Consider the following 22917-nt stretch of genomic DNA (forward strand, 5'->3'; position numbering starts at 1 on the left):
CTAGCGCCTTTGCCTTGCAGCCACCCAGGGCTCCAGGTCTGGGTTCCAATTTGTGACAGTAGTCAGCATTCCTGTCCAGACACCATGGAGGCCAGGTGCTGCTGATGCCCAGGCTCGCCAGCCTAGTGTAGATGTGTCAAGTGCCGGGGAGCCCCTTGGAGTAGCCAGTACTGAACTGGTGTGCCCAGGAGTAGGTGAGGGATGGCTGCAGCCCCATGATGTAAATAAACTGAGAAGACACAGGTGTAAAACTGTGAGTCCCCAGGCCGGTCAGCACCCCAGACTGAATGGAAGCCTGCCTTAGGGAGAAGGAAAGCTGGAGCATCGGATTCTGGTGACCCTTCCCGCTGGTGCTGCTCCTGAGTCCCAGGGAGCCCTTCCAAAGGCAACTTCATCAGCTCAGTCTCAGACGTGCACTCATAAAATCTGTGGGTGTGAATGGGGGTGCCCAGAAGCTGGGGCGGCATGGGGAGTCTGAGACCTTGCTCACTACCCTCTGGCTGCTGGAGTCGCCTGAGAGCTGTGTGGTTTGTTGTTCCGGGGGCAGCAGGGAGGACACACACTCTCAGGACATAGTAATGCTGGGGACTTGTGCGGTGGCTGGCAGTCTCTGAAACTAGACAACGGATGATGGGAGAGACATGGGGATCTGGAAAGGGCCGAGGTTATTTGGGGAGCCTTGCATTCCCCCACCAGACTGGACAACACAGCCTCACTGACAAGGTCACTGGAGCTTTGTATAAACAACGACCACAGGGTGCCACTGCCTAGCTGTGCCCACCCCTTCCTGCCTGGTCCAGTAATGTCACAGGCTTAAAGGCAGCTAACCAAGGCGTCTACTCAGGCTCAGGCTCTCAGCTGTTCTATGCCTGTTTCCCTATTGAAAATGGGAGGGGGGCCGGGCGGTGGTGGCACACGCCTTTAATCCCAGCACTTGGGAGGCAGAGGCAGGTGGATCGCTGTGAGTTCGAGGCCAGCCTGGTCTACAAAGTGAGTCTAGGACAGCCAAGGCTACACAGAGAGACCCTGTCTCGAAAAACCAAAAAAAAAAAAAAAAAAAAAGAAAGAAAATGGGAGGGGGGGGGGGCGTGATTACAGGGCACCTTTTCTTTTCTTTCTTTCTTTTTTTTTTTTTAAGATTTATTTGTTTATTATTTATACAGTGGTCTACATATACACCTGTGGGCCAGAAGAGGGCATCAGATCACATTATAAATGGCTGTGAGCCACCATGTGGTTGCTGGGAATTGAACTCAGGACCTTTGGAAGAGCAGACAGAACTCTTAACCTCTGAGCCATCTCTCCAGTCCAGGGCACCTTTTCTTTAAAAAAAAAAAAAAAAAAGGCCAGGTGGTGGCGGCGCACGCCTTTAATCCCAGCACTCGGGAGGCAAAGGCAAGTGGATCTTTATGAGTTTGAGGCCAGCCTAGTCTACAAAGTGAGTCCAGGACAGCCAAGGCTACACGGAGAAAACCTGTCTCAAAATAACAAAAACAAAATTTATTTGTATTTATTATATATACAGTATTCTGCCTGCATATGTGCCTATCTGCCAGAAGAGGGCACCAGCTCTCATTATGTGGTTGTTGGGAATTGAACTCAGGACCTTTGGACAAGCAGCCAGTGCTCTTAACCTTTGAACCATCTCTCCAGCCCCAGGACACCTTTTAAAAGTAGTCTGGTGCCAGGCAGTGGTGGTGACGCCTTTAATTCCAGCACTTGGGAGGCAGAAGCAGGAGGATCGCTATGAGTTCGAGGCCAGCCTGGTCTACAAAGTGAGTCCAGGATGGCCAAGGCTACACAGAGAAACCCTGTCTCAAAAAACAAGAAAGAAAGAAAGAAAGAAAGGAAGGAAGGAAGGAAGGAAGGAAGGAAAGAAAAAGTCTGCTGTGAATCTTTGAGGGTCTCTGTAGAAACTGGGGGACTTGCTCATAAATGTTAAGGGGAGCTTCAGCCTGCTCCTCCCAGGGTGCCATCCTCACAAAAGGGGCATCTTTTACCACATCTAGGAAGTACAAGGCCTATCTCACAAAACTGGGGTATTTCCTACAAATCAGTTTCCAGCTTTAGAACTTTCTTTCTTTTCTTTTTTGGTTTTTTCAAGACAGGACCTCTTTCTGTAGCCTTGGCTGTCCTGGACTTACTTTGTAGACCAGGCTGGCCTTGAACTCAAAGTGATCCGCCTGCCTCTGCCTCCCAAGTGCTGGGGTTAAAGGTGTGCACCTCAGAACTTTCTAAATTGATCAGCTGGGCAATGGTGGTGCATGCCTTTAATCCCTACACTCGAGAGGCAGGGGCAGGTGGATCTCTGTGAAGAAAGCCAGGGCTACACAGTGTGACTCTGTCTCGAACAACAACAAAACACAAAACAAAAACTTTTTTTCTAAATTGATCAAGAGAAAAAATATTCGAAATAAGTAATAATGCCATGACAATCCCCTGCCTGGCAAGGTCCTTGTGGGGTACAGTGAGCCTAAGCCCCAGAGGGCATTGCCAGAGGCAGTTCCAGTAGGCAACTGAGAGGGCAGACGCCACGTACCAGGGAAACAGAAAAAAAACACAAATGAACACTGTCCCGTGTATGTTGGGGACACAGTGGGGAAGAGAGAGATGAACCTTCAGGTAGTGTGCCCGCCTGCCCCTCTGCACCCTTCAGGTAGGTGTGCCCGCCTGTCCCTCTGCACCCTTCAGGTAGGTGTGCCCGCCTGCCCCTCTGCACCCTTCAGGCAGGTGTGCCCGCCTGCCCCTCTCCACCCTTCAGGTAGGTGTGCCCGCCTGCCCCTCTCCACCCTTCAGGCAGGTGTGCCCGCCTGTCCCTCTCCACCCTTCAGGTAGGTGTGCCCGCCTGCCCCTCTCCACCCTTCAGGCAGGTGTGCCCGCCTGCCCCTCTCCACCCTTCAGGTAGGTGTGCCCGCCTGTCCCTCTCCACCCTTCAGGTAGGTGTGTCCGCCTGTCCCTCTCCATCCTTCATTCCCACTTCCCTGTGAGCACCCTGAGGACAGTCCATCTCTGGCTGGGGGCAGTGGCCCTGCATCCCTCACTCAACCCCTAAGCTCCCTTCCCCCATCTCCCCTGCGGCCTGTCTGGTAGTCATAGCAGCTGAGGCATGGTAGGTGCAGACCGGTGCAGCCTCAGATGAAGCCAAAGTGGGGTGTGCTGACAGGTAAAATGCCTGCAGGCAGGATGCTGGTGCTGTTAGCTCTGTCTCGGGGTCCATAGGCTGGCAAGGCCCCTGGCACCCAGTGCTCTCTCATGCTCCAAGTGGGCTCCATCTCGTGGTGGAAACACCACCTGAGTGCTCATTGTCCATGACAAGAACCTGTCTGGCTGGCTGTCCAGAAGCACCAGGGGAGCCACACGGGTGAATGGCACCTTGCCTCTGCTCATGGGAAGTGGGTGGCTTCCTTTAGTGCTCTGCTAGGAAGATCTGACCCCAGGGCCTGTGCAGGGTCGCCCCTCAGCCAGGCTGCTCCAGGATTGCATGGAGAAAGAACCCTGCTCATGCTGCCCTCTGGGATCACATTCCAGTGCAGCTGACCTCCACTTCTCACAAACCTCACTGGCACCTGTTTTCCTGCAGGTCCCACCTCCCAGCACAGTGAGCACCTGCCACGGATTAGACTAAAAGACATGGCACTGTGAGATACCAGGAAAGGAAGGCTGCAAGGCAGGTGTGAAGGCCGTACATGTACATTTCCCTGCCAGACACTTTCCAGTTGGTGGGGGGGGGGTCAAAGGTCAAGCAGCTGTGGAGGGTGACGAACCATCTCTCAGGTGTGTTAGCACCTGTGTCTGCTGCCCCTCCAGGGTTAACCAGGATTAGGATAGAGAACCTGGCCAGTGCTCAGACTGGAACCCACCTTCTCACCCAGGCCAGACTGAGGACATCACACACACACACACACACACACACACACACACACACACACACACACACAGGACATCACACATACAGGCACACAGGATAGGGCTGGAGCAATGGCTCAGTGGTTAAGAGCACTTGATGCTCCTGCAGAGCACCTGCGTTTGGGTCCCAGGATACACGCAATGGCTCACGACCATCTGTGACTCTCCTTCCAGGGAGACAATGTCTTAATGTCTTCTGTTCCTGTGGGCACCATGTGCTCTCATGATGCACAAACACTCATACACTTAGAATAAAAATAAATCTTTAAAACAAAATTCAGGAGTCAAGGACAGCCAAGGTGACACAGAAAAACCCTGTCTCAAAAATTCAGGACAGTCTGGGCTACATAGTAAGACCAGTCTCAAAAAAAAAAAAAGTAAAAAGAAACAAAACAAAACCAGACAGATGAAAAACAACAAAACCAAAAACAGGTGAACCCACTGCATCAGGAGTCACCAAATACAGCAAACTGGTCTGCAAGCCACCCACAGCCGCTCTGTCGTGATGCTTAACTAGGCTACAGAGGCTGGAAGCAGAGTGGAAAGACCCCACACAAACACAAGGCAAGGGAAGCTGGGTGGCTAAACTGCCAGAGGACAGAGCAAGGCAGAAAGAAACCAACAGGGCCACAAGTGACTCAAGATGCCAAGAACCAACCAGATCATGCAGAGAGAGGTAGCACTCTATATCCAAACCTGTAGCACATTCTTTTCTCTTTGCATGTGTGTGTATGTGTTGTGTGTGTGTGCGCCATGAATACTTACATGTATTATTCACGCATGTAGAGGTGCATGGATATGGAGGCATGACGTAGATCACTCTATTTTTTGATGCAGGGTTTCTCAACTAAAATCAGAGTTCCCACACAGCTAGCCTGCCTGGCCCACTGCCCTCCGCATTCTCAGCACTGTTACTGCAGGCACCATGCGCAGCCCCCAGTTGTGGAATGCTTCCCCCCTCCCTCAAATGTCTCCCAGCAAAAACCACTGTAACACAGGTTTATGTTCTGTGTGAGCAGCATGCAACAGTGTATATGCAGAGGTCAGAGGACAACTTGTGACACTGGTTCTCTTCCACTTTACATGGTGCACTGGCTAGTTCATGCCAACTTGACATTAGCTAGAGTTAAGGAGAGAGGGGATCCTCAGTTGAGAAAATGCCTCCCTTAGATTAGGCTGCAGGTGAGCCTGTAGGGCATTTTCTTAATTAGTAATAGCTGTGGGAGGGCCCAGTCCATTGTGGGTGGAGCCATCCTGGTTGGTGGTCCTGGGCTCTGGAAGTAGGCGGAGCAAGCCACGGGGAGCAAGTCAGTGAGCTGCACCCCTCCACGGCCTCCAGGTCCCCCGCAGCCCTGACTTCCTTGGATGAACAGTGCTGAGGAAGGTGGGTGAATAAGCCCTTTGCTCCCTCTGTTGCTTCTGGTCATAGTGTTTTACCACAGCAATAGTGACCCTGACTGAGACAGGTGGATTCTGGGACTCAGGGTGATAGGCTTGTGTGACGAAGGTTTTACCTGTTAGGCCATCTTGCCAACCCAACAGAACCATACCTCAAGGCAGGATCCAGACCCTGAGGCTGACCTCAGCCGCCTCTTGTGCCCAGGCCCTCAAGCACTGTGGGCCCTGAATTCACATTTGCCTCAGGCTGAGCGCACAGCCTTATACCAGGTGCTGGCCTCTCCCTTCTGGTCTGAACCCCTCAACTGTAAGCTGAGTTCCCACATACTGAGCTACTAGGAAATGCAGAGTAAGACCACAGCATACACAGTCTTGTGCCCAGCCTTCTCTGAGGAGCCCAGGCACAGACCAGGCCAGGGACTCAGTCAACAGGTGGCCCTGTGCAGAGGAGGCATGGACGGGTCAGGCCCTCACAGGCAGCAGCTTCTAGGAAACAGCAGAGTGGACTGGTAGCCAGCTGCTGCTACACCCAGGGGCTCTTCCAAGGCACTGGCTCCAGGCCATGACCTGCCTGGGAAGACCTCTGCCTCCCATGTCAGGGCTACAGCCTTTGCTCCCCATCTGTGTAGACAGGCCACCTAGGCTGCATAGTATCAACAGCCTATCAGGCAAGGCAAAGGGTACTGATAGGGTCTTGGTTTCAAGCCCCAACATCCTTGAGGTGGCTCACAATTGCCTGTAACTCCAGTTCACAGGAATCCAATGTTCTTCTCTGGCCTCCGCAGTGCCAGGCACACAGGTACTGCAGACAATTACACACACGCGTACGCGCGCACGCGCGCACACACACACACACACACACAAACACACTTTTAAAAAATGAATAAATAAATATAAAAGAAGACGACGCTGAGGTTTCTGGGCTGGGCTAGAGGCAGAGTTCCTTCCAGGTGAGTCCTCTGTACTCTGGAGAGGCCAGGGTAGGGACAAACGGCCAATGGCTGCAAGCTGCTGCCCTGCCAGCTTGGACAGGTGGGAGGAGAGAAAGGTAAGAGTCGGAGCTAGTCCTGCAGCCATGAGCAGCACTCCTGGCCATGCCGCGGGGCTCCTAGTGGTCCCCAGGCCCCTGTCCCAGCCCCTGTCCCCCACACTCCTGGCCATGCTGCGGGGCTCTCAGTCGTCCCCAGCCCCCTGTCCCCCACACCTAACAGCAGAGAAAGACAAGCAGATGACAGGAAACACTTAAAACAAAAACACAAACCCATATGATTTTACTATGACCAGCTTCAGGCCTGCCGACAGCAATGTCCTGAGCACCGGGCTCCTCGAGGGCGCCTCACACACCAGCTGTTGTCCTACCCTTAGCCTGGGTCTTGACGTGACCTGGACACCGGCTACAGGGCTGAGCGTCTGCCTCCGCCTTGTTCCTCATCCCAACGATGACATCACTTGGCACTCAGAGCCGGCCGTCTGTGTTGCTCCAGCAGCTCCTCTAGGTGGTCTGCCCGCTTCACTGCAGCCTGCAACACATTTCCGTCAGGCCCGCGATGCCCCTCCCCTAGGCAAGACCACCGCAGGCCCACAGAGGGACCCACCTCGTGCTGTTTCCGGAGACTGTTCACGGCCTCCTCCTTCTTCGCTAAAGCAGTCTTCACCCTGCAGTGATGTGCAGTGGGCTTCTGCGCAGCCCCAACTTCAGACCCAGGTCAGCCTGAAGGGCAGCCTCCTACCCTCTGGTCAGCCCTGCTGACCTGGACCTGAGCAGCTGGCCTTCGGCCACTGTCTCCATGGGAACCAGACCCTAAGGTCGTTTTTTGGAAAGGAGGGGGTTGGGGCAGGGTGTAGGTGTGAAGTCTTCTCATCTGAGGCACCTAGGCGGCCACCCTCAGCTGAGGAGATCCTGGGTGCCCACTGCCACCCTCTCTGGCCCTCTGCCAAACAACACCTGTTCCAGTCAAACCCCGCCCAGCCCCTTGGAGAAGCTCACGTAGGTCCTTGCCAGCCTGGAGACACTCACTGCTCCAGAACTGACACCCAGGGGGAAGACCTAGCTTTCCTGGGAACAAAGCTGGACGCCATGAGAGCGCCTGCCCATGGGCGACGCCTGTGCTATGTGGAAGACAAGGGGGTGCACGGTGGCTCCCCACCCCCACCTGCAATCCTGACCACCCACCTCTGATGCACCTCATCCAGCTCCATCTGCTGGCGGGCCTGCAGCTGGGCGAGCTCTGCTTTCACCCTCTGGTTCTCCTCCTGGGCGGCTGCCAGCTGGTCTGCAAACTCCTGTCGGACCACCTGGGCCAGGTTGGCCCGCTCTCCGCACAGCCGTGTGTTTACCTGGGCAGCAGGGAGGCTGTGAGCAGGTTGGCAGGCAGGAGGGCTCTGATACAGAACCGGCCGGCCGGGGCTACTCACCTCCCGCAGGTCCTCCAGCTCCTTCTCCTTCTGCCGCAGGAGGGACTGCAGGCGCTCTTTCTCCCCTTCGGCTTCCCCCAGGCGTCCCTTCAGCTCAGTGCACCGCTCCTGAAGTTTCCGCTCCGACTGCTCCAGCTCCGAGAGCTCCGTTTCATACTTTTCCCGCACACGCTTCACACTAACAGGCAGAGCAGGTGGCGGTGTGGGGACAAGCTGCTGTGCCCACTGCCTCTGCCCTGGGCCGTCCGCTGCATGTGGAAGTAAAGGCAGGAGGCAGCTCACCGGCTCTCGGCTGCCCTATCGCTCTCCTCCTTGGCCAGCGCCATATCAGCCTCCAGCCGGTGGATGACCAACTCGATCTCCTGGTCGCGGCCTTTTCGGATCTCCTCCTTCAGCTCACGTTCCCTGGTCAGCAACCATGCTTCCTGTAGGACACACAGCTGTCTCAGAATCTGCTGCCAGGAGGGCGGAGGACAGGAGAAGCTGGGGACAGTGCCAGAAGCAGCCTTGCCAGGGAGAAGCACAGAGCAGGGTGACGGCTCCAGCCCAGGCCCCCAGGCCCCAGGAGGACCGCGTCTTATTTTCAGGATCTCCTGGGATGGGCCCTGGGTAGTATGGCTCCTTAGCCAAGGATGCCACCACTGCAACAGGCTGTTCCTCTCTCAGAGAACTACAGCCCAAGGAAACCGACGACTACTGTCTGCTAGCCAGGCCACCTCAAAATGACAAACCTGCCCTGTGGCCAAAGGACTTGCAAATTCCCAAGAGGAAACACCAGAGGCCAAGGTGCCGTGGTTAATTTAGAGGCATGGCCTAGTAAATGCTTATTATTAGGCCATAATCATGACAGCGGTGTTATCTAAGCCACTATCCATCATTATGACTGACCCCTGCTGTATTTTAGAATAGCCTTGGCTCACCCGGGGCAGGGCAGATAGTAATCCCCTAAGCTACCTTGTGCCGTGCCACCTGCTTCTAATGATGCCACTGAGCCACCTCCCAGCCATAACTCAGATATGTGCTAATGTCGTCCATCCAGCCCATGGCAGCTGCCGGCTCCTTCTTCTGTGCCTCTCTCTCTCTTTCTCCCCAAAAGCCCTCTAACCTTCGCCACAGCTACCTTCCCCTGGCCCTGGCAGGTACTGCCTTTCTTTATTAGTCAAACAGGTTAAACAGCAATACTTGGGGTATGTGAGAGTCTGCAGTAAGAATCTCGGGAGGCAAGCACTTAACAAATAGAAAGCACTGGACCACAGTCCAACACCAAGGGGCCTCAGGGCCTGCGTATCAGCTGACCCTGACAGGCATGGATGGAGTGACTCCTGGAGAGCAAGGACAAGTCCTCTCAGGTCTCCAGGCTGCCGGGCCTCATTTCCTCTTGTTCTAACTCTAAGCTTCCTGGAGCCGCCTGTGCACGGAGCAGCGGAGACTCAACTGCTAACCCCACGAGGAGCAAGGCCCCAGGAGGCCCTGACGCGCAGCCCACCCTGGCTGGACCTACCTCCTTCTTGGCACAGCTGGCCACCCACGCCTGTCTCTCAGCTTCCAGCTGGTCCTTCAGGGCCTTCAGCTCCGTCTGGAGGGGACAGACCATGAGTGGCCCTCATACCACTGGGGTCAGGCAGGAGAGAGCCCTTCCTCCACTGGAGCGCCAAGGCGGGTGGGACGCCAACCTGGTGCCTCCGCTCCTGCTCCTCGTGGCTCCTCTCAAACTCAGCTCTCAGGGCTCGAGTCAGCGCTGCGGTGCTCCCCTCCAGCTGCTGCCTCAGCTCCTCCAGCTCTGCCCGCTGCCTGCAGGCCAGAAGGCTCATTGTGAGAGGGGCCGGGTAGGCTGGGCCACCGTGCCGAGGACAGCCCTCAGTGGCACCTGGCTGTCTGCTGGCTCAGTCGCTCCTTCTCCTCAGCCACCTCATTGTAGAGCCGCCGCCGCTGCTGCTCCAAGGCCTGCTGTTCCTGCTCCAGGTGCTGCTCAAGCCTGCAGGGTAGCGAGCATGCTTACACCATGGCAGGGGCCCGCGTCAGCTCACAGGGGCCCTCTCTCAGGTGAGTTTGTGTCTTACTGTACCCTCATACTGGCCTCTCTTTGCTTAGCCCCACTCTCAGGTGAGAGCCAGGCATCCGGTTCTTTGGCCTGAGCAAGCTCCTGCCATGACTTGTGGGAGAGCACAGGTCGGCCAGATGCTGGAGAGGGCCAGTGGGTCAGGTGAGAGGAGAGGACAATCTTAGAGGACCTGGCCTGGAGGCACTGACAGTGAAGGCCGGGCTGTCCACTGGTCACTGGTGCCTAGGCATACTGACTCACTCAGCCATGTCCCCTGGTCACCAAGTCTCAGGCTCTGACATCACAGCCTGGTCACACCTTAGAGTGGTGAGCCTGAGTGAGGGAACGAACTGGACTCTCCTCTGCAGCAGGGCAGCCAGCCTGGGCATGAGTGCTGTACCAACAATCGCCTGTGAACCCACAAGGGGGCCTCACACCACCGGCCTGGCAGGCAGACCGCACAGGCCGCTGCTCCAGGAGAAGCCTGCAGAGCCTCCTACCTCTGCTGGGCGCGCTGGCGCTCTTGCTGGCCCAGCGCCTCCTTCTCGCGCTCCAGGTGTTCCCGCAGCTCTTCTGCCTGGCGCAGGTGGCGCTGTGCAGCCTGCTCGTCCCGCTGCTGCAGCTCGGCCTCGTGCAGGGCCCGGAGCCTCCTCACCTCCTGCTTGTGCTTGGCGATTAGCTTCTGGATCTCGGGCTCCAGACCTGCAGGGTGGGGTTGCAGCACAGAGAGGGCTTCAAGGCCCCTCCCACCCAGCCTCCGCCCCAAAGCACAGCAAGCCTGTGGACTGTGGACTAGAGCAGGGAGACACTCCAGAGACCTAGCCCCAGCCGCGCCCTGGAGCCTGTGGTACAATGGCTACCCGGTCTCTTGGTGCTGTGACCACCGGCTCCCCCAATGACATGGTGTCCAGAATCCCGGAAGAGGACTCACCCGTGAGGCCAGGCTGAGGTGGCCCCAAAACTACCTAAGGGTCCAGAGCTCCTTCATACCAACTCTGTCAGCCTAAGGGGCCCTGGAACTTCTTTGGTAGTTTCCTCTGCTTTCTACAGTGTGACCTACGTGCCCTGATATTCCCACACCTGGCTCCAAGAGGCTTCTGTGAACTGGTAGCAGCAGCTGAAATGGGTTTGCATCTGCCTGCCACAGGCTGCCGTCACCAGGCCTCACCCAGGAGCATCTATCGCCGCTGCATGTAAGACTCAAGTTATTGTTCTCTCTGAAAACTGTCCCCAAGCACCACAAGGGTGGAGGCCCACCTCTGACTGTGATTTCCTTGATCTTTTTTGTTTTCTCATTGATCCACTTCTCGCGGCGGATTTTCTCAGTGGCACTCATGAGCTCTTTGAGTTTCTTAATCTCCTAGGTAAAGAATGCAGAGGTGGAAGGGGCACCGAGCCCCCGTCCACCTGGGCCTGGATGCCGCAGAGCTCCTTCCTCTCCCCCATCGGGTGGGGACCACCCTACCACACATGTTCCAGCCTGGGGCACCACATAGGGCAGTTACAGCCACTGGCTTGTAGAAGTCCTGTCCCCAAGAGGAGCCCACAACCACTGGAACTGAGGATCAAGGGGACACAGGAGGGAGGGAGCCCTCTGCCCAGGAGCTGGTGTGCCTTGCATACAGGGCATGTCTTCCTAAAGATGTCTCCAACACAGATGCTAAAGACACAGGGACACTTACAGCCAAAATGATTTATGACTTTGCGTTAGCAATTCTCTCATCTCCAAATCTAAGCAACAACCCTCAGACATTCACCTCACCGCACTGCCTACGGAAAGAGATCCCTTAACCCTTACACCTTGCACGTCACACGCTCTAGCAATGTAACTTAGAAAGCATGAAGCTGGGCACCGGTGGCGCACACCTTTACTCCCAGCACTTGGGAGGCAGAGGCAGGTGGATCACTGTGAGTTCGAGGCCAGCCTGGTCTACAAAGCGAGTCCAGGACAGCCAAGGCTACACAGAGAAACCCTGTCTCAAAAAACCATTTAAAAAAAAAAAAAGGCAATGGGATTGTACATACCCCCCACTGTAAAGGAAGCCTGGATCTCCCAGAGAAGCCCACACTTACACCTGTAGGTCTCTTGAGCCTAAGATCTACATGACAAGTCTTTTAGGGGGCTGGAGAGAAATAGCTCAGAGGTTAAGAGCACTGGCTGCTCTTCCAGAGGTTCTGAGTTCAATTCCCAGCACCCACATGGTGGCTCACAACCATCTACACTGGGATCTGCTGCCCTTTTCTGGCCTGCAGGTGCACATGCAGGCAGAGCACTATATACATAATAAATAAATAAATCTTTAAAAAATAAAAACAAAACCCCAAGTCTTTTAGTGAACTCCAACCCTGCGCTTTATACTGAAATTCTTTTCGAGGAAGCCAAGGACCCTGCTTTTGCCTGAGAGGAAGGCCCCTAATGGGGAAGAGAGTTCCTCAGGTGGCTGCGGACTGCCTAGAGACATGACCCCATTCCTGCTCAAGCTTATGGACCACCCGAGAACACCATGTGGTCTCCCAGCCTGGCTGTGGGCTTTGGGCACTGGAGTCTCTTTAAGCAGAGTCAGCCCACCATCACTTGGGGTCCGGCTCCAGGCTATGGTGGCTTCAGGGACATCAGGTTTATGCTTCAGAGAAGCACACACAAGTGGCTGAGTCAGACTTTAACCAGATGCTGCTGGCCAGTCAGGGAGGAGCTGGAGGTGCCTGGTGCAGCTAAGCTGAGCAGACTGTTTCTTGGGATATCACTGAAGTAAGCCAAGCTTGGACTCCTGGGTCCATGGCCACCATCCTGTGACAAGGACCAGGTAGGCCATGCATGTTTACCTGAGACATGGCAGCCTGTACCTCAGGACCTGGCCCTGTTGAACACTTGGATACAGTTCAAGAAGAGGAAAAGGCAACACACACACACACACCTGGGTACAGTGGCACATGCCTGTAATCCCAGCACTTGGGAGGCAGAGGCAAGTGGATCTCTGTGAGTTTGAGGCCAGCCTGGTCTACAAAGGGAGTCCAGGACAGCCAGGGCTACACAGAGAAACAAACACACAAACCAAAAAACCCACCAGGCCAGGAGGTGGTGTCACACGCCTTTAATCCCAGCACTTGAGAGGCAGAGACAGGCAGATCTCTGTAAGTTCAAGGTTATCCTGGTCTACAAATGGGCTGTTATACAGAGAAAGCCTGTCTTGGACACCCCCCTGCCCCCCAAAAAATCTCAAGAAGGAAAGGGAGTGAAGACCAAGGGGAAAACGGCTGGCAATCCTTCCCACTGGTCCCCAGAGCACACTGCCACGTGCCCCAGGGAGCTTGTGTACAACCTGATAGCAGCCAGGGAGCTCACCAGTTCATGTTGCTCCTGCATTTGGGCCACACGCTCCCGACACCGCTGGTCTCCTTGCTTCAGCTCGGTCACCACTGCCTCGCACTTCTCACTCAGAACTTTCTTGTCTTCGATCAGCTGTGATGGGGGTGGGGTGAGGCTCTGGTGTCCACCCTACGGTACCCTCGCTGGGCCAGCCAGCTCTAGAACAGTCCTGGGGTGGTCCCCCCGTCAGCACTGCACTCCGAGGAGGGATAGTGACACCGCCCTGAGTCTGGGTCCATCCCTCTCACCAGCGCCTCCCTGAGCCAGGTCACCTGGTCAATGAAGGACAAGTGCCGCTGGATGGTGGCCTCATAGTGGTCCTGCTGCTGCCGCAGCTGCCGGCTCAGCTCCTTCTCAGTCTCCTTGACACGCCGGATGGTGAGGTCACGCTGTTGCGTCTGCAGGAGTATGCACAAGAGGTACTGGCATTGTGTCCCTGACAGACACCAGGCCCTGGGCACCAAGGGCCACATCGGGGAGACGGCAAAGACGCAGTGCAGGGGATGGGCCTGGCTGGGGCGTCTTGCGTGGGAGGCGGCGCGCTCACCAGGGCTCTCTGCAGCAGAGCCATGGCCTGCTTCTTCTCCTCCACCTCCAGCTGCAGCCGCATCATGGACGCACCCCCGTCGGGCCCTGGTTCCGGGGCCCTTGGGCCCGCCTCCAGCACCAGGCTCTACAGATACGACAAGCCTCAGGCAGGCCACACGCTACTGCCCACCTGATGCCACCCTCCATGGGGAGTCACTACAGGCCACCCTGCTGCGAGGGAACAACTACACAGGACATCTGGTCATGGGACGGTGGGTGGCAGGTCCACCCACGCAGACTCAGTGCAGAAAGAGGGCTGTGGCTGGGACGCCCAAACACAGGTCATGACCTTCCCACCCCCACGAAACAAGACATCCCTGTGCTCAACACAGTCACGGCTGTTCACTCAGGAAAGGCAACCCAAGGAGCCCAGGGACATCAGGACTGTCTGCCTGGACAGGAGAGGAGCCTGCCTAGACTGTCTAGAGAGGAGCCCAGGGTAGGACGTGGCAGACCTGTCAGCTTTCACCTCTTCAGAACTCAGGAGTGGGACCACTTGCTACATAGGGGCCTTGTGAGTGACCACTTCCCACTGGGAGCCCCACAGGTGCCCGGGGCTGACCACCTCCCGCCGGGGCGCCGGCCGCTCCTGTCCTGACTTCTCCATCTCATCCAAAAAGCTCATGATGCTCTGCAGCTTGGCCTCTGAGAGCAGAGTGCCGTCCTCAGGTGGGCCGGGGTGTGCGCTGAGCTTCCCGAGTTTCTCCAGGTTGTCAGCTGTCAGGGACTTTGCATCATCTTCCTGCAGGTGGCCCAGCATCGGGGGTGTCAGGGGAGCCTGAGAACTTGAGGTCCCTCAGGGACAGTGGGCATTGATGTGGGGGCGGGGGGAGCCTGGACATGGATAGAAATGCCTCCCTAGGTGCTCAGACCTCTGAGAGAATTGCTACAGCAAGACAGATGTGTCCCCTCGTGGGTCACTGTGTCCCACCCTCAAGGAAGGGAGAGCAGAGGTCAACAGGCCGCTTGGTCCTTGTTAGGGTCTCAATTAAAGCAGGAATACAGTGGCACCAGCCTTCTCTGACCGGTCTGGAGGCCTCCTGACCTATATGGATGGTGTGAGTGCCCAGTGCCTACGCACCTCATCAGTCCAGGCGTATCTGTCCTTGTGATAGGTCTTGGGGCGGGGCAGTGGCTCAGGCTCCTCCTCCAGCAGCCTCAGTGTGTCTAGCAGGTCATCCAGGGTTGCTTTGGCCCTGGCCTTACTCTTGGTCATGCCCAACACTTCAGAGTCTTCTCTAGCTACATTCTGGGAACGCCTGTCCTGCAGCAGACAGGCGGGGAGGGCCATGAGCAAGGCCAGTGGTAGCTGAGAGCCACACCACGTACATGGCCTGCCCCCACGTACATGGCCTGCCCAGTGGGCAGGGCCTTTGTACCCATTTCCCTGGGCCAGTGCGTCCACTACACTCAAGATGCTGCCCAGTGCCACGCTGAACAGTCCTGTTGTCCCCTTTAATCTTCCATAGAGAAGGACACAGGACCCCTCCCCTGGTAAAAGCAACTTAGCAGGATTCCAGAGCAGTTCTGTGAAACCTCGCCCAGTGACATCACCTGGCTGCTGTTTTGCGTCACAGCAGGAGCCCTCTCAGCATCCTTTCAGACACAAGGGACCCCAATGCTGAAGAGACAGCCCAGGCATGGACTGTCCCAAAGCCAAAGTCACAGGGGAAAGGGTACCTGTGGCCTGTCCTCTGGAGACGGCTGGGGCTCAGGGGATGATTCAGAGGCAGGAGGGCAGGGGTCTCCAGGGCCTGTGGGGTGTATGCTGGCACCTGTGAGACAGAACACAGTCATCCCTCCCAGGGCCTGAACTCAGAGGTGAGCCGGGAAGGAGCCAGGTATAAGCCCAAAGAGACACCGAGGGGCCCCTGGCCTTCCAGGGTGTAAAGCTGTTGGGGAGCAAGCACGACCCCAGAGCATTGGGCCGCGGTAGCACAGGTCCCACTGCTAGGATAATTTGTCACAGCCTGGCCATCCTCAAGTGCAGCACTGTAAGTGACCCTGGCAGTGGAGGTGAGGGGTAAGGATCTGGGGCTGAGATCCCAGTTCTGCAGGTGGAAGTCCCCATGCCTTGGCCACATGAGGACTGAAGTCTGGCAGAGCCTGCAGCCTCTTCCCATCATAGGCCTCCCAGAGTCAGGTGGGCTGAGAACCACTCACCAGTGTTGTTGGCCTTGGGGTGGGTGGTGTTGACGTGCACTGCGGGTGCATGCACCTGGGTTGGTCGAGGCCGCTCCAGTGCTCTGGCCTCTGGCCTGTCCTTAGGCAGCCTGGGCTCAGTCTCACCTGCCTTCTGGGCCCGTTTCTGCTGCAGTTCCTGACAGAGGAGCATCTCTCAGCAGCCCCCTAAAGCAGGATGTCCCCTTACGCTGTCACAGCCCTGCTACCCCGAAGCTCAGTGTTCCCAAGCACTAGTGTCAGGCGGTGGGGTGATACCTGAATGGCCACCTGCCTGGCCTGGCGGGCCTTCTCCTCCCGGGCCTTCTTCCTTGCTGCCTCCTCCTGCCGGTGCAGGTCCAGAAGGTTCCCACTACTCAACCGTTGCCTCTGCTCCTGCCAGGGAAGCCAAAGCCACAAATTTACAGAACTGGAAGATCACTAGAACCCTGGGATCAGCTGGGAGGTCTGCAAGGACCCCGGGGCGAGCTGGGAGGTCTGCAAGGACCCGAGAGCCCGGAACCCGCAGAGTCCGCTGGCAGAGAAGAGGTGAGGTCCCTGAGACAATGAAGCTGCTGCCTTGGCTCCATAGTGGGCCAGACAGGGATCTGCACAGATATGCCACAGGGAGAGACAGTGCCGTGGCACTTAGCCAGGGGCTTGCTCAGGGTGTCATCCTGGCATTGGCTGGTCTCCTGACATATCAATCCAACAGCAGCTTCAAGGACCAAATAGGTCCCATGGAGGCCATATGCGCCTGTGGGTAATTCCAGGTCTGAACTCCATTTAATTTGTCTTAAGAACTGCACTGTGTGCAGTGAGACCCTGAGGACTCCACCCAGCCCTCGAATGAGCTTAGGTTGGTTTACACAATGACACTGACCTCTCGCTTGGATGCCAGCAGGTGCTCGAGGCTTGCTGCTCCTGCTCGGCGCCTCTGTACCTGGCAGCGGTACCAGCGCTGAATGGTGACCGCAGCCTGGTTTACCTGGTGGATAAACCTGTCCAAAGAGCTAGACTCAGGGCCAGAAGGGGTCTCCGCATCCCTTTGCCCCTAGAACAGGAACCTGTTAGTCAAGTGTTCAGGTGGCTATACACGCCCCTTTCCTGCCCGGCTATGATGTGCAAGGCCAGCCCTTCTAGATTTCTTTAGAACCTCAACTCACCCTCCTGGAAAGCTGCCCAGGGGGCACTAGTGTCAGTCTACGGTAGATTTGGGTGGCTTTGTGCTTAGTCATCAGAAAGTGAAATGGGCAGCTGGGCGTGGTGGCGCATGCCTGTAACGGCAGCTGGGCATGGTGGCACACGCCCGTGTAATCCCAGCACTAGGGAGGCAGAGGGAGGAGGATCTCAGTGGCAACTGGCTACAGAGTGAACAGTGGTGCTTCCAGGTGGCAGGGTGCTGCTTGCGAGCAAAAGCAAGCACCAGAAGCTCATGCTAAGCACAGAACCCCACAGTGTGCAAAGAGGTAAGAACATGACAGCACATGAGGCCAGCAGGTCAGTAGTTGCTAAGGTCGGGGCCGAAGAGGAGGCAGACAGGGTGGGTGGGCCAAGGGAACTAGGGTAAGTTGAAATAGCCTAACTACTTTTATTGTTTCTTATTTGTGGGTTTCATGTTCTGTTTTGAAGACAGGGTCTCTCTATGAGCCCTGGCTGTCCTGGAGCTAGCTATGTAGCTCAGGCTGGCCTTGAACTCACAGAGACCCTCCTTCCCTGTCTCTCGGGTGCTGGGATTAAACGTGTGTGCCACCATGCCCAGTCATTTATTTGTTTCTGAGACAGAGTCCCATGCATTCCACTCTGGCCTCAAATTTGCTCTGTAGCTGAGGACGCCTGACTCTCTCACCTCTACTACCCAAACACTGGGAAGGCAAGCATGTGCCACCATATGCATCTGTCAAGTGGATACATTTTAAAGCTAAACCCTTGGCCGGGGAGAAAGTTCAGTGGTGCAGATCTCACTGAGCACATCCAAGCCTCTGGGTCCCAACCCAGCACTGCAAGAAAACATGTAACACCTCAACAAAGCTGATTAAACAAAGCCCCAGGACCCTGGCTACAAGGGCTATGCCTAGGTCCATTTACCAAGGAAGACAATGGAGGGTCAAGCACTTCCTGCTGCCTGCCACAGGAGCCCTGGCTCTGCCATGAGGCCCATCCACAGTGGAGCGCCAACACGAGGCTTTGGGGAGCTGATGGCTCCTGGCCTCACTGCCCGACACCCTCCCTCCCACTGTCTACTTGTAGGACCCCCCTCCCTTATGCTCAACCCTGAGTCACAGGTCAGGTGGGTGGTCGGATGGAGGTCCTGAGGCCACCTGGGAGGCTCCAATGCAGCTATTCAAGCACTAGGGGTCTAGCAAGGAGCCGCCAAGGCAGCTACAGAAGGCCCTGCCTGTGCCCACCCCGAAGCCCCAGAGGGCACTGCCAAGGACAGCCCCACAGGCAGGTGCTTTTGTTCTCCTCAGTCTTTTATCTTCTTTCTGCTAAATGTGCTTTTAATCACTAGTTTTACGGAGGTATAATTACCATGCTATAAAACCCTCCCATTTGCAGCATACAATCCAATGCTTTTTGAGGCAAATGCACAGGGCTGTGCACCCATCAGCACAATCCAATTCTAGAACATTCCCATCACCCTTAAAGAACAATCCCTGTGGTATCCTGGTTCCTGCCAAGTCCCAAGCAACCGCAGCCGCTTTCTCCATATCACCATCATGTCTCTGCATTTTATATGCCTGGAGTCTCAGCACATACGGTCTTCCCACTCATGTCTAAAAACCAACTATTATAAGTGGAACTGCTCATCACTGGGGTCGGGGGTCCCAAGCCCCTCGTGCCCCCCCATTGCCCCACACTCCCCACCCCGTTCCCTGTGAGCAGTCACCTCTCAGCTTCCTCCTCAGTCACCTCCTTTCGCCTCAGCAGACCTGTGCTGCCCCGGGTGGAGTGACTGCCACTAGAGAAGTTCTTCCGAGGCCTCCTGAAGTCACCGCCCTCACTGCCCTCACGAGCTGCTGCCTTGACAATATTGCTGAGAAGACAAAGAGAAGCCTAGCTCTGCCCCCAGTTCCAGGCAGGGTCCCCGAGCCATCCCATGGCTCCAAGCCTGGAGGCCCACAAACCATGGTGCAAAACTGGCCCTTTACCTCCACCTTGCTGGTCCCCAGAATGACCTGTACCCCAAAGTCCCACTGGCTGGCACCTGGGTAGACGTCCTTTACATTTTAAAAGCAGAAAAAGGTTCTCAGTACAGGAGTCCAGAGGCAGACCCCAGACTCTGAGGGCCACTGACACGGGGTGCAGGCACCTCTGCTGGTCAGTTACCCTAACTGTGGTATCCTTTTGCATCTGTCTGTGGACAGGAGCTTCCTCCCGGGATCCACCTGGGCGAGACCTGAGCTTCCCCACTTCACTGTTCTCTGCAAGAGGCTGCCTTTGCCCAGATGGGACCAGCAGCATCGCTGGAACCACAGCCTGTCCCAGCATCTTCACTTGCATGCACTGTGCTCTCTCCCTGGGCCCGCCCCTAGGCACAAGCTTCCTGTGTGCATGCAAGCAGGCCTTACTTGAGGGAGGGGGCTGTCTGGTTGGAGCTCTTGGGGGGTGACACCTTCTTCGAGGAGGCATAGTGGTTATGCACCATGGTGGTGACACAGTTGCCCACGGCTCCTTTGTTGCTCCTGCCAGAGACACCAGGAAGGGATGGGGTTGGAGGAGACAGCCTTGCAGTGTAAGACTGGAATGAAACTCTCAGTGCACACTGTGGCAACGACCAAGCACTTCTGGGGCCCCACAGCCTGCACCCCAGTGGCCAAGCCGTTTTTGGGTAGAAGAGCCCTTTCCTGCACCCAAAGGAAGTGGGCAGCATCCCCCAGCCCCCGAGGGCAAGAGAAGCACACTTGCTTTGGAGGTGGCGCCTTCTCCTGGTCTATCTGTGAGGTCACAGCCCTCAGGCTTTGGTCTGTCATGTCCCTGGTGAGCATGACCCCAAGAGTGACACACACACATCTCTGACACAGGCCCACCCTTGGCAGGCAGATTGGGAGCCCCAAGGTGACACAGGACCACCTCTCAAGCGAACCTTCTAAGGTGGGGGTACAGCTGGCCCTGAGGGAGCCTCCTGGGCCTGGTATGTCTGGAAACGCAAGTGACTCAGGACTCTAGAAGGAAAGGCTGCCCCAAGGGTGTTCCAGGAGGCCAGGAGGGCTGCTGGGCCTGAGCATAGCTGCTGCCCTTAAGCAGTGGCCAAGGGTCCCTTCTGTGCAAGATACCACCTCATGGGCTCCTCCTGAGGTTGAGGGAAGCCATTCAGTCAGCCACTGACTTCTCCATTCGTTACAAATAGCTTAATCCAACTACATAAAAGACAAAGGAACAGAGTTCCTGGACCAGGAGTTATGGTGGACTGATACCTGTTGTTAGCCGTGAAGCTGGGTGCCAGGGCACACTCCTTTCTTCGTGGGCCCAATGCAGAGTCAAGGGTGCTGGGACTCTGGACACTGGATGGCAAAGCAAAGCTCCTAGGCTGGTCATCCTGTGGGCCACATGGACACTTCTCAGCCTGGGACACAGGGAGCACACCCCAATACCAACAGCAGGCCCTTGGGTATCATGAGGCAGCAGACACAATGCCCCAAGGGGCCTGTGTCAGGATCACAGCTCATCAAGCCCAAAACACACCCTCCACGCAGCTGTTGCCCCTCTCTCCACGGAGGCAGGAAGGATGTGGAAGAAACCAGCGGGGATCCTGGCAGAACACCAGGATTCACGACTGCCTCACGCCTACCCTTACCAGGACATTCCACGTGGCTCCCTTCTCACTGGATGCCTTGCTAAGACTGGCCACCCGCCTTCTCCCATTGGTGCCACCCTCAAAGAGCATCAGGAAGTCGGTGGGCTCTGCTGGCCTGTGTCAAAGAGAGGTGAGCACACAAAGTCAAGTGTTAGGGCCACCAGGAAGGAGGTAGGCCTACGTCTTACAGAGGGCGGGAGGGCGTGGCTCCAGGACGGGGGGTGGGGGGGGGCCTCGAGGCTGCAAGCGCTTCTGCTCTTGCATGGAACCCAGGTTTGGTTTCCCACAGCTACACAAGAGGCTCACAATCCCTGTAACTCCATCCTCAGATGACCTGACAGCGTGTCCTGGCCTCTGAGGGGCAGGACCCCAGATGACCTGACAGCGTGTCCTGGCCTCTGAGGGGCAGGACCCCAGATGACCTGACAGCGTGCCCTGGCCTTTGAGGGGCAGGTGCACTTATGGTGCACATACATGCATATAAGCAAACATACATTAAAAAAAAGTTTTTTTCTTAGCCCTGACATACATTCCTACCTGACAGAGATGGCTCAGGTCTGGACAAGGTCTGGAAGCCTGGAAAGTCTGGGTAGCTACACTGAGCCTGAGGACCAAACGCCTCGAGACATGTGGCTTCCAGCTACGGCCACTACCCTGATCTCCCTACAGACAAGAGCCACATGGCAATCAGCTCAAGAGTGTCACTGGCAGCAAGGAAGATGAGCTAGTTGGCAGGAAGTCCCCCAAGTAGCCATGGACATGCGATGCCCCAAGGTCTGAGCCTGATGGGAGGGAAGGCACCTGGCCCAGTGGCCTGTGTGAGGCACGGAGCTCTGAGGGCAAGTACAGGCCGGCACTGGGTGACACAGTCCAGCAATACAGAAGAGGGAAGCACTGGCACACTGGCCCACAATGAGCCCGGAGAGCATCACTCTTGGCAAGCTCCTGCATCCGGCCACACCTTATCTGGTCTAGTCAGAAGGAAGGCCCAGGACAGGCAGATCCACAGGCAGAATGCAAACTCGTGGCTGGTGGAAGCTGGAGAACACAGAGAGCCTTAGCAAGTATGAGTCCTCTAAACAGGGCCATGGTGAAGACGGCACTGAAAACAAAAGTCTGGCTCAGTAGCCAAGCGCCTGCCCAGTGCACGCACAGTCCTGGGTATTCTTGACACAGTTATAGGCCAACAAAGTAGACAAACAAAAGCAGCAAAGTTGGCATCACTAGCTCCAGACTGTCATCTCCACACACCCTACAGAGAGAGGGAGGGAAGATGGGCAGCCAATTCCCAGAAGGCTCCTCAGCTGCGTCCTGTCTCTTCTCAGCCTAGACATACCCTGTCAGGGCAGACTCCACACCCGTTACAGGCTTCACCCATCACCCCTGACAAAGGCCAAGGCATGGTGTTGGCATCACCAGCCATGTTGCCAGGCCACAGAGGAAGGTACCATAAAATCCGCTTTCATGTAGAGATGGGTAGCCTCATTCTACATAAACACACAAGGCAGGAAGGTAAAAGCGGGGAGACCATGTACCCTGGTTCACGAACAGTGCTGGAGACTAGACAGGACGCACTGTTGAAATCCAGAAAGGCCCCTGGGCACGGAGTCAGCACTGAAACCCATCAGAAATGGTGGGGGGAGGGCAAGGGGGGAGAAGACCCGGCACACCACGGCAGGGACTGCAAGGCCTAGACTATCTAGCAGGAAATAGGCAAGGTTCTCATGGACATGGGTTGGTGGAAGTTGGCAGAGCTCATGAAAAGATCACAAAGAAAGGACCAGAGGGACCACAGGACTGAAAAGGAAGCTCAGCTCTTCTGTAACAGGCAGCATTCAGTAAGCACGGGCACAGAGGGACGTGAGAGAGAATGGGGCCAACACAGTAAGATATCAGGAGGCCCTCCACAGGGCCACGGCACCAAGTGACAGCACAGAGCCACAGCTGAGGCTGAAATGCCCCTATTCATTCAGTCCCAGCTTGCAGAGCCTTTAGGAAGTGGGCTCTGGATGGTAGACTTCTATGTCAATATGGGGTAGGCCTTTGTAGGCTACACTTCCAGTTTAGCATGTCCCCTTCCACTTCTGTCTGCCACCATGCTGCCATCACAAGCTCCCACTGTCTGCAGACAGCCATGCAAACGTAAGGCATACAGAAAATCTGTGGGAAGAGGAGAGCTGTTGCTGTGATAAATGCAGCCACGCCGACCTTGGGAACTGGTGTGTGAAACCGACTTGGAAGGTT

At 56.2% G+C, this 22917-nt stretch overlaps 1 protein-coding gene across 1 annotated transcript in view; it reads right to left on the reverse strand.

Annotated features, from left to right (window-relative positions):
• Nucleotides 1-6558: 6558 nt before the first annotated feature.
• Nucleotides 6559-22917, reverse strand: part of Cep131 (centrosomal protein 131) — a 29180-nt gene continuing 12821 nt past the window's right edge. Inside the window, exons 4-25 of the mRNA XM_051159193.1 lie at nt 20674-20788; nt 20294-20415; nt 19448-19561; nt 18766-18912; nt 16759-16876; nt 16155-16271; nt 15879-16035; nt 15396-15490; nt 14797-14979; nt 14281-14457; nt 13675-13800; nt 13400-13525; nt 13104-13220; nt 11018-11120; nt 10261-10462; nt 9587-9694; nt 9393-9510; nt 9221-9295; nt 8002-8144; nt 7720-7897; nt 7478-7641; nt 6559-6960 (exon numbers count right to left, since the gene is read on the reverse strand). Coding sequence (XP_051015150.1) covers nt 6750-6960; nt 7478-7641; nt 7720-7897; nt 8002-8144; nt 9221-9295; nt 9393-9510; nt 9587-9694; nt 10261-10462; nt 11018-11120; nt 13104-13220; nt 13400-13525; nt 13675-13800; nt 14281-14457; nt 14797-14979; nt 15396-15490; nt 15879-16035; nt 16155-16271; nt 16759-16876; nt 18766-18912; nt 19448-19561; nt 20294-20415; nt 20674-20788 — 3016 coding nt within the window. The 3' untranslated portion in view covers nt 6559-6749. The remainder of the gene's footprint in view (nt 6961-7477; nt 7642-7719; nt 7898-8001; nt 8145-9220; nt 9296-9392; nt 9511-9586; nt 9695-10260; nt 10463-11017; nt 11121-13103; nt 13221-13399; nt 13526-13674; nt 13801-14280; nt 14458-14796; nt 14980-15395; nt 15491-15878; nt 16036-16154; nt 16272-16758; nt 16877-18765; nt 18913-19447; nt 19562-20293; nt 20416-20673; nt 20789-22917) is intronic.

Source organism: Acomys russatus, chromosome 16, assembly GCF_903995435.1.
Source record: "Acomys russatus chromosome 16, mAcoRus1.1, whole genome shotgun sequence".
Classification (NCBI taxonomy): Eukaryota; Metazoa; Chordata; class Mammalia; order Rodentia; family Muridae; genus Acomys; species Acomys russatus.